The sequence below is a fragment of the Megachile rotundata genome, chromosome 9 (genome assembly GCF_050947335.1).
Source record: "Megachile rotundata isolate GNS110a chromosome 9, iyMegRotu1, whole genome shotgun sequence".
Taxonomy (NCBI): domain Eukaryota; kingdom Metazoa; phylum Arthropoda; class Insecta; order Hymenoptera; family Megachilidae; genus Megachile; species Megachile rotundata.
Window position 1 is genome coordinate 14,804,264 of NC_134991.1, and position 11,442 is coordinate 14,815,705.

At 30.3% G+C, this 11,442-nt stretch overlaps 2 protein-coding genes across 4 annotated transcripts; one reads left to right on the forward strand and one right to left on the reverse strand.

Moving 5' to 3' along the window:
* Positions 1–904: 904 nt before the first annotated feature.
* On the reverse strand, positions 905–8,659 carry LOC100875633 (NBAS subunit of NRZ tethering complex). 3 transcript variants are annotated; one of them, XM_012286382.2, is made up of 19 exons: positions 8,517–8,659; positions 8,327–8,433; positions 8,008–8,242; positions 7,510–7,928; positions 7,061–7,444; positions 6,771–6,981; positions 6,456–6,679; positions 6,061–6,393; positions 5,774–5,979; positions 5,396–5,692; positions 4,982–5,318; positions 4,501–4,913; positions 4,127–4,426; positions 3,767–4,055; positions 3,385–3,693; positions 2,902–3,313; positions 1,918–2,837; positions 1,710–1,832; positions 905–1,631 (listed from the first exon to the last, which is right to left on the reverse strand). In XM_012286382.2, the coding sequence occupies exons 2-19, from the start codon at positions 8,411–8,413 to the stop codon at positions 1,356–1,358; spliced, it is 5,775 nt and encodes a 1,924-aa protein (XP_012141772.2). In that variant the 5' UTR covers positions 8,414–8,433; positions 8,517–8,659; the 3' UTR covers positions 905–1,355. The 3 variants fall into 3 exon arrangements, with proteins under 3 accessions (XP_012141772.2, XP_012141773.2, XP_012141771.2); XM_012286383.2 differs by having other exon boundaries at positions 6,456–6,676; positions 8,327–8,656; XM_012286381.2 differs by having other exon boundaries at positions 8,327–8,656.
* Positions 8,660–8,668: 9 nt separating this feature from the next.
* Positions 8,669–11,130, forward strand: alien (COP9 signalosome complex subunit 2 alien). The gene is made up of 9 exons (XM_003703691.3): positions 8,669–8,863; positions 9,187–9,381; positions 9,442–9,567; positions 9,643–9,810; positions 9,887–10,061; positions 10,154–10,292; positions 10,369–10,585; positions 10,656–10,796; positions 10,876–11,130. Exons 1-9 carry the CDS (start codon positions 8,810–8,812, stop codon positions 10,993–10,995), a joined length of 1,335 nt encoding a protein of 444 aa, XP_003703739.1. The 5' UTR covers positions 8,669–8,809; the 3' UTR covers positions 10,996–11,130.
* Positions 11,131–11,442: the final 312 nt, after the last annotated feature.

The window sequence follows — 11,442 nt, forward strand, 5'->3', positions numbered from 1 at the left end:
ATATTTTAAAACAGGGTACAACACATAGGCCCACGTCACACTCTTCACACTCATAGCGTGATCTTCTTCTTACATTGTTCTTTGCACATACAATACAATTTCGTAACGCCTTTTTAGGTTTTTCGCACTTACAGTGAGATGGAAAATGTCTTCCAGATAGTCTGAAGAAGTGATCAACGATAGATTTACTACAACTAACGTTACTGCTCATATTATCGAATTTTTTACAAATTTTTTAAAATAATCATTCAATTCAAACAGTGAACGAGTGAGTCAGCGAGTAAGCCCCGATAGTGTCGCGTTGTAATATGACATTTGCAAAAGCCACTATAGTGGCCCGTTGTACAGAGAGATAACATCTGCGAAAGCCACTATAGTGGCGCATCGGGCCTAAGAGGTTAATTATGCAATACCATGTAATATATTACTTTACAAAGTATTTTGAAAATTCTGAAAAGTTTATGTAACATATACTTATCAATTTACTGAAAAGGTTGCCATGAAAATATATAAAATATCGGTTAATTATTTTATTGTTATATATCTATAAATGTGAATATATATTCTCATTACTGAAAAATCATCCAATTTATATAACTTAATTTGAGTTGTCAGTCTTACGATTTTTTCTACCAATCAGCAATGATCTACCCAATGCGCCATGTTTCGGGTTCAAAAATTTATTCTGAGCATTGTTCTGTAAAGTTTAAACGAAGCTTACTCGATTAGAACAAAAATGAAAGAAAACGTCAATAAACCTGTTATTCAGTGAGTATACAAAAATAAATAATAATATAAATTGGATAAATTGAGTTGGATTATTGATATCAATAAAATTTATTCAAACTTTGAATCTTCGAAGTCAGGAGATTGAAAAAGATGACGGATAATAAAAAAGTATAAATTTTTGTTTTTGGCTAATAATATATTTTAATATATATCACATTTATATTTACAAATAACATATTATAACAAATATTCATAATATATACATCTTAATTTTAAAGTATTTGATATATATTCGAATTAAAAGCTTTAGTCGGGTGTGGGCGAGCACCAGGAATTCAATTCGGAATAACATATCGGAAAAAGTCAGATGTTATCCAATACTCGAAATATCTTTCTACATAAGAACGTGAAAATTTCAGATTTTCAAATATTCATTTGTGTAAAGAAATTTGGGATTTCTGCCCAATTCCGTTTGAATTTTTCCAAACTCGACTCAGAATTCGGGTCCCGGCACATCCCTATTGTTTATTAATTACACGCGAGCGGAAGTTAACTATTTCCTTTCATAAATTATTCAACACGCATCACAGTTTTTATAAAAAAATAATAAGAGGAGGAATGAGGAATTATTTCTTTGTTAAACATTGATAACAAGTATCAAATGTGCATAAAGATGGCGGTATATCCTGCACTAATCTAATTATGCATAAAGCGTGAGCTATGTGTCGATTCTTTTTCAATTCTTGTATCAGAATATCTGTGTTTTCTTTTACGTTCTTCAGAGATCGATTCACAAGTACATGCTCAATGATTCGACCGAAAACTTCATGATTTGGATCGAAAGACGCCGTCAAATTTTTTAAAAATAGCATTTCTAATATTGATGGTGATAACGTCAATTCCTGCAACATACAATAATAAAAATAATATAAAATGAATTGAGGAATAAAGAAATATTTGATTATTTAAAAAAAATGTACTTTATATTTTTCTTTAAGAATTGTTACTGCTTCCTCATGTAATTCTGGATCGTTTGTATCTAACCTGATATGAATTGCGTGTTCAAGAGGAAGATCGTTCTTATGTAGAAATTCTTTAAGCACCTGTAACATATAAATTAAAACAATTAGTACTATGGAATAAACTGAATTATTGTCCTAATATGGTTACCTATGTTTTAATACGTACATGTGCTGAACATAATTTTTCTATTAATTCCTTATATTCTTGAAAAACTTGTTTATCCTTGCCTTTACCTTCTTCCTTTATGTATACATTAAGTATTTTCATCATTCGTAAGATCGGATGTTTGTCAATTTGTGTATATTCCGAATTTTCAAAGCTTGGCCATTGTAATAATATTCTTTTTACTTCGTAAAAATGATTAGAATTTCGTATTTTATTGAATACCTTTTCAAAAGCTTCAAAGCGATCTTCCTCTGTTGGGCATTTACCAATATCCTTGAACAGTGAAATACTATTATCTGTATTTAATTCTGGTTGAAGAATATGTGTTTTGTCCTCAATGTTTTCGACTATTTCTTCGTCAGAAAAATTGCCCCAGTCGTCTGTCCATTCTACATCATGGTTAACACTGGACTCAGATAAATCTTCTTGTTTTGAATCTGAATTTTGAATTGATATTTCTTGATTGTTTGATTCCGTTATAATCGAATTTGTATTCTGAATAAATTCATTATCAGATTCTCCTTTATTTGGATAATCTTCCACTTTGTTGTAATCTTCAATTATTTGATGTGATTCTGACAACTGAATATCTTCTATTCCATGATTTTTAAATAAACGTGTTTGCCAGTATTTAAAACATTCATAAATCTCAGACTCTTTACACTTATGTGTTACGTTTATCACTTTCCATATTAAACTTAATGGACTAAATAAATATAGATTTTTAAAATCTTTATATAAACTTTTATGCAACTCCAAACAGTAATAATATATTGCAGTCTGAGTGTATAATTCCGTTTGAGGTAATTCCATTAAAACATTTTGCACCTCTTTTACATAATCTTTTTGTACACTAAATAAATAACATATACCTAACAACCAATCCTCTTGCATAGTATATTTCGCACATTCTAGAAACACTGAAATATAAGAATAATTATTATTTCACTAGTATTCGTATTTAACTTTTCATTAAACACTTACAATGATTAATATCACTCGATTCCAATCCATAACAAGATGACTCGCTTAACATAGCTACTCTCAAAAAAGCACGGCAGCATTTTAGTCTAGTGTTTTGTATATCTGGCATTGAATAACTTGTATATTTACTTTCAAGATCACCAACTTTACATTTTTCATGTAAACGTTCATAAAAACATGGAAAACTTTGCACATTGTCATCATTTTCATGGTGTGCTGTGTTATCATATTCTATATTATTGCCTGAATTATTTGTGAAGTTAATTTTTAATCTAGATTTCCAAAAATTTGTATCACTTATATTCTTAATTAATCCGAACGTTGAATCTTTCATAATATTTGCAGAAGTTTTTACTATTTCAGTAGAAGCTTCTAATACTTTTGGAACGAATTCTTTTGTTTCTACCTGTGGCTGTAAATGACAAGTGATTTAAATATTTCTATTGTTTATTTTGTTAATGCATATATTTATATGTTACTTACAGTTGTTAATGCATCTATAAATTCATCTTCGCTATCAGCATCATTATAATCATCAGATTCATCAGGGGGTATCCACAATTCCAAATTTTTATGCAGCATTTGTATTTCTATTAAATGTATTTGATCTAATGCTTTACTCAACATTTCACTAGGTCCGTTGTTTATTGCAAACCACAGACATTTTTGTCTAGTTTTTAAGTCTTCATAATCTTCACAAAATCCTAAATCTAAAGCAACTGTCCAAGCAGGAATGTAATTGTTCTGCATTAATTGCTGACAAGTAGCAGCACAAACAGAAAAATCCTTAAGCTGAAAGATTATACCACAGACAATTTGTAATGTTTGTTATTTACTTCAAAATAACATTAAAACAAAGTTTTACCTGAAGTGCTTTCTTTGCTATTAATTCCAGAACTTTTCCTTCTCGTGATCTACTGTTGTTTTTCTCGATTCGTAGGTAACTTGCTAAAGTCAATAACCTTTGACGACTTTTGTGAGCATCCTCTCGACTATTTAAACAGTCCTCTATTAATTTTAATCTGTCTTGCATTAACCGGACTTGAAGTGGTAGAATATCAATGTTGAATTCATTTAAAATTTGAAGCGAATTAATAAGGTCGTATTCTTCTTTAATTTTGGGATTATCGTCTGCGATCAAATGAAGACACGTTCTGAAATGACATTATTTGTGACAATGAATATAAAAAAATAATGAGGAAAGATAAAGAATATAATCTCTCACCTAGCTAGTTCCATATTTACATCAGTAAGAGATTTTGAGCTATTAAAATATTCTTTGCTGGCATCTAAAATTAAATTTACTGCTCTTTCATAAGATACCCTCACCAAAGATTGTACACTTTTCTTAGTTTCAATCAAAACACCACAATTTTGAATGTTCGATTTAACTCCCGATACTAAACGTGCGGATACGCAGATTTCAAAACATGCTTCTATATCAACGCATGAGAAAATCAAACCATGAATTTCAAGCATTCCATTTAATAAATGAGCCCATTGTTTCTCGTCTGGAGGTGGAGTTCTTAAAATAAATATAAAAAGATTAAACGTCAAACTAGTTTAAACTTAATGTTTTAAAATGCCCTATTTACTTACAATTTGTTCAAACTTCTTGCCATTTCAACTAATAATTCTTTAGCAGCTTCAGGATTGCTTTTGTTTTTACGTAATGTACTTAGGGTGGTTTTAACTCCATATTGATTTAAGATTTTTGTACATACAAGTTCTCTATCAAGTTCTTCGAGTAGTGTATATATCGCACTGTTTCTTTTCCCTTCACGGTCTTTAGCAATAGAATCTACAATATATGTTGCTTTTTCGTACATATTAGAATCATTGCAAGCGTATATACAGTCCAATGCTAGAGTGACAAGGTCTTCTATCATTTGAAGAATTTCATCATCACGAGTTAACTTCAAATACTCAAAAAGTTTGACCGGTAGTTTCAGGTCATCTTTACTAATACATATTAAGTAGTCGCTGAACAGATGTCTTTGTAATTCTCCACCCTATAAAATTGGATAAATTATTAATTCTAGTACTTATAGTAAATGTTTTGCAAAATTTGTACGCTTACCAGATATTGATGTCTTCTTTTTATAAACGGCAGTAAAAAATTGTTGATATCATCGACGAAACTTCTTTCAGTAGTTTTGCTCATTAGTAACTTGATCTTTTCTAAATTGGACAATTTTTGCAATTGATCTAGAGATAAATCTTCTAGGTAAACTTTATAAATGAGATCATCTAAAGTTTCTAAATCTAGCAGAAGATTTTCTAGACCAGGAATGTTATGTGATTTAGCAATTTTTATTAGTTGCAAAGCATTATCAACTATGCAACTATGTCTTTCAATTTCATAAGCTCGCGATTCGTACCATTGTCGCAATAATTCTGGTGTCAGCAATGTATCTCTGGAAATTCAGAAACATTAAAAGATGAAGCATGCATAGCTTACAGCGTTAAAAGAACGAGAAAGATATAAATTTACCTGTATACAGATAGTGATGGATCGTCTTCATAAAGTACTTTTGATGTATCATCATTTTCTAAATTAATTACTTCATGGAATTCAGTTTTTTCAGACCAGTCTTTCTGTCGCAATTCTCGTTGATCAAATAAAAACAATTGACCGTCGGTATCACATTCTGGTAAAAGCTTTTTATACTTCAACGGATTTAATGTTTCTGGGAAAAAACTAATAATTGCTAGCCAATGAGATAGCAAATTCTCACCATGATATGTAAACATAATTTCAACCCCTTGCCAGTCACCATTTTTTGCAAATCTGCTCTTAATGAAATAATAATACTAGTATAGAAGTATAAATCACTTTATGTTAGAAGTAATCTTTATTATTCTGTTATACCTAACTGCATTTTCAATTGTTGAAAGTTGTCGAAATTCTTCGTAAAATGTTTTATCATATTTTAATGAAGATCCCAGAATGATTTCATATGTAAGTAGTTTATCCAAATGATCTAGAAGTTTTCTTCTATATTTAATTAAGTCCTTTTGAGCTTCTGATAAATTTTTTATATCAACTTTTTCGAGTAGCTGATTTACTTTTTGTACCTGTTTTTATTTAGTATTAATGATTTTATTCTTTGATATTTACTTGAAACGTTTTTATACAAATCAGATAATATAATTTACTTGTCTTAAACTTATGGCAGCTTCATCCATATCATTCCAATCTTCATCTATATCGTCCATCACCATAAATTTTCCATCGTCGTAAGTTCCGATTGCTACTAATGTTTCTAAATTAGCACCTTTTAGTCCAAAATTTAATAATTCCCTTGCTGCTTCAATGGTATCTGGTACCCGCGTAATACATTCGTGTAGAACCCAAGATCTTTTTGATACTTTACTCAAATGTTCATGAATAGCATTCAAGGATAATTCAGATTTTCGCCATCGTGTCTGATACACCAAATCTGTATCTAAATTATACATATTTGCTAATACCAATGCTTCTTCATATTCCTACAATACAATTTGTAATTTAATTTAATGTATATTCACGTGGGCCTTATAATTCTTCATACCTCTATATCAATTTTTCGTGAATACAGTTCTTCAGGTGTTGTACTTTTAAGGCCAAGAATTCTATATGTTCTGAACAACACCCTTGACTTTTTTCTTTTAGGTTGAAACCTTTCAATGTCGGTTATAGAGTATAAGGTACTTTGCATTAAATTTGTAGTATAATTTAATATGCTAACTGGTTCTAATTCATCGTCATCTTCTTCTTCACTTTCTGACGAGACTTCTTAGAAATTAAATAATCCACATCATTTAAATTATTTATTTGATGTACTGAAAATATAAGCTATTGATAAAATAAGTGATATATTTCAAACCTGATATTTGACCCTCTGCATTAGACTCTCTAGTCCTTTTTTTACTTGTTATAAATGTTTCACAATCCAGACACAAAAATCCTCGTTCTGGACCAAGTTCACATATTTGTGGTTGCCCTGCTAAAAATTCGGGACTTGTTCCTAATAGATTTTTTAGGTTTTGTGTACAGCAAACAGAAGTTGATCCAGAATATCTTGCAATTATAATTGCCTTTGGGGATATAAATAAATTAGTATATAAAAAATTCTATTTTTAAGCATATATATTACTTCCAGAAAAATTATATTACCTCCTCAGACCACCAGCCAATATCTAATGGATGAAATTCAGTTACATTTGGTGGAAATTTTTTTGATTTTGCAGGCCCTAATGGATTAGGTATATTAAAATCTGGTTGCTCTGACAACTTCCATTTTTTTTGTATCAATAAATTAGGTAAACTCCACAATGATATTGACCCATCAGTGTGTAAACATGTCAAAAATTTGCTATTTGGAGAGATTTTTATTTTAAATATGATTGATTCTGGTTGTAAATTCAATGTTGGAATAATATTCCATATAGAAAATTTAGACTTTATTTTTGATTCATCTTCAAAGCCAAAAGACAATTTGCAATATGGATAGTCATTTAAAGGACGCCATGATGTTAAACCACTTTCTGAAGCTGTTGACTAAAATATTATATTATTAATGGTGTTATATGTTTTTAGTTTATATGTATTTCAAAATTAATTACCATTAATCTTTGAGTGATTGTATTTCCAGCAACATAAAATAAGTGATGTTTTTCATCATAAGTAACAGCATTTATTCCGTTTTTATAAAAATTACCAAAAGAGAATTCATAATTGGCTTCAAACCCATTGGTTGGCGAAATATGGTACGATCTGAGTAAGCCACTGTATGTGATTAACATAAATTCATAAGACCATTTGTCTGATTTTGTTCTTGGTTTCAGAAATATCATAGAAACTATTGCATCGCCAGCTTCTAAGATATGAGGATTCTGAGAAATAGCTTTTGGATTAATATTAAAAACATTGTTTCCCAGAGCATTGTAAAAGGAAGTATGACCATTGCTAGATGCCAGTGCTAAAAGTGTTCCATCTGGACTCCATGAAACTTTTCGCCATTGAGGAAAAGCATCTTTTGGTACTAAAATAATAAAAGATTTTATGAAGAACATTAGTTTATGTATTTGATTTTTAGGTTTAAGAAAGTATTTATAATTTACCAGAAGCTTTCCCAACAATTGACGAGTACTCATCTTTTGCTTTCCGTATTTCTATTACAGTCTCTTGCAAGACTGCAAGTAATCGTCCACTGTCACTAATTGCAAACTTCCATGGCAACGTAAGACTGATCTGTTGAGATATGCTTTCTGGCAAAGAGTATCTGTTGTTTAAATATCTCAGAGCATTTTTTATTGTGCCAGTTGTTGGTAATATTACAGTGTCATTTTTACATTTCTAAAAGGAAGATAATGTTACACATATGCTAGAGAATTGTCAGATACAAATCATATCCCAATTCTTTCATGGTCTCAAACTTACTATTAGTTCTGGTTCTTGTTTCCGAACAAAATATTCTAACAATTCATAAAGTATTGGTTTATTTGATGCTTCGTTTGAATGAACCATTTTGTATCCAGAAACATAACCTAAGACGATTCAAACAGACCAAAAAGTGCTATCAGTCAGAATTTGACATGTCGCTAGTATAACGTCACGAATACTTTTTTACCTTATGTAAAAAATATATATACGTTAATTCAAGCAAAATTTATGTAACTATCTCAGTCACATAAATCTGAGTAGTTATTAAATAAATTGTACATGTACTTTACTGAAAATAAGTAAAAATGACAGAACCATATTGGCATGGTAAACCTGCAATGATGCGCGTTGCATAGGAGCACATGTATAACCTCATGCATACATGTGAATTTCAAAATACAAACGTTTTTGCCTGTGATTGTCAACAGGATAGTGTGAAATTTTTATTTTTAACATTCACCACCTTTGAGTATTTTCAAAATGTCAGATGGTGAAGATGATTTTATGTGCGAGGAAGAAGAAGATTATGGTCTCGTAAGTATTTGTCTTTTCGCGACAGAGTTATTGCTGCTTTAGGAAGTTGTCCACTTAAGGAATAGGTTAGAATTCTCATTTTGACATGTATGATATCTAAAAATAATTTGTTACATATTTTAAAACATTTAACTATTAAAATATGACGTGGTTGAGATTTCCTGTAATGTTGGAAAGGCAGTTGAGGTTGTGGAGTATCTTAATCATATTTAGGTTATATTGATGTACTTAAAATTTTCAGTTTTCCATTGCCTTTGCATTATAATCAATTATCTTGTACTAGATGCAATGTTGGAGTGATGTTATTTTAACAACAATTTTAGGAATACTCGGAAGATTCAAATTCTGAGCCTGATGTTGACTTAGAAAATCAATATTATAATAGCAAAGCGTTAAAGGAAGATGATCCAAAGGCAGCTCTACAAAGTTTTCAAAAAGTTTTGGACTTAGAAGGAGGCGAGAAGGGAGAATGGGGCTTCAAAGCTTTGAAGCAAATGATAAAAATTAATTTTAAATTGGTATGTTTGTAAGTTATTATTCTGTAGGTTTTATATACTTACATAATCATATCTTTGTAGGCTAATTATAAGGAAATGATGGTCAGGTACAAACAATTATTAACTTATATCAAAAGCGCAGTTACCAGAAACCATTCAGAAAAGTCTATAAATTCCATATTAGATTACATTAGTACATCAAAGAATGTGAGTAGTAACTGATTTTAGATTAATTTAAAATGAAAACTATATGAGCTCTTTATTAATTCAATATTTTTACAGATGGAATTGTTACAAGATTTTTATGAAACTACATTAGATGCATTAAAAGATGCTAAAAATGATAGGTTATGGTTTAAAACTAATACAAAATTGGGGAAGTTGTACTTTGATCGATCAGACTTTAATAAATTAGCCAAAATATTGAAACAACTTCATCAAAGTTGCCAGGTACATTGTGTTTACTATTTATTTAGTACAATATCAACATTAATTATTCTAAATATATAACATAATATTTAATTAGACCGATGATGGAGAGGATGATTTGAAAAAAGGAACACAACTCTTAGAAATTTATGCATTAGAGATACAAATGTACACTGCACAAAAGAACAATAAGAAATTAAAAACTTTATACGAACAAAGCTTACACATTAAAAGTGCTATACCACATCCATTAATAATGGGAGTGATTAGAGGTACAGTAGCATAGGTTAAGTTAGTAGAATTAGAAATTACATGAAGGTATCTTAATATCTTAAAGTAAAATAGTATTGTCTATGTGTAAAAGAGTGTGGAGGCAAAATGCACTTGAGAGAGGGGGAATTTGAAAAAGCGCACACTGATTTCTTTGAAGCTTTTAAAAATTATGATGAGTCTGGATCACCAAGGCGAACTACATGTTTGAAATATTTAGTTCTAGCAAATATGTAAGTAGAAACTAGATAAGTAAAGTAACACGAGCTGCAATGACAATATAAAACATTTTATAATTAAAAATAATAGGCTAATGAAATCTGGTATAAATCCATTTGATTCCCAAGAAGCAAAACCATATAAAAATGATCCAGAGATTTTAGCTATGACAAATCTAGTGGTCAGTTATCAAAATAATGATATTAATCAATTTGAACTAATTTTAAAACAAAATAGGAATAATATAATGGATGATCCTTTTATAAGAGAGCACATTGAAGATTTGCTACGGAACATACGTACTCAGGTATGATCAGTACATATACAGTGCATTCTAATTTTTCTAAACAACCAGCATAACGTTCGTATAATTTTAGGTGTTGATTAAACTAATAAAACCATACACTAGAATTTATATTCCGTTCATAAGCAAAGAATTAAATATCGACGTGTCGGAGGTTGAAAGCCTGTTAGTGTCTTGCATTTTGGATAATACTATTCGAGGTCGTATCGATCAGGTAATACAACAAATTGCGTATCAATATCTAAAGACATTACGTTTTCGTATTCTTGTACACGACTCTATATTATTACCAGGTGAACCAAGTTCTAGAATTGGATAAAAAGTCAGTATGCGCAGCGCGTTACTATGCTCTCGATAAGTGGACGAGTCAGTTGCATTCTTTGCATTTAGCCATAGTAAATAAAATGTCGTAAGGAGTATGGTGTGCGTGATGCAAAATAAAAACGATTTCTAAACATATTGTATAGTATATCATAAATGCCTGTCTTCTACTATCTGAGAAATAAAATCTGTTGTGATATAATAATAAAGTTAGAATTTTAATACGATACGTTTACTACACCTTTTCATTCCACTTTGTCAAGTTAACTTTCATTTTACAACGACGCGTATGACCGTAGTAACTCTAAATACAATTGATCGTTAAATGTCATTTGCCTAATCGAACAATCGACAATTATATTAGTGAAAGGTGTCGATCAATTCTTGGAACGTTAAACTTCGTTACGTCTAATTAACGAAGTTCTATTCATCTTCCCTAATTTCCATGCAAGTTCGATACATAGAGCAATTGAACACCCTACTGAAGGATGTGCTTCAACAGAAGGATGACGGAACGTGCCGTCTCAGTGGAACGGCAC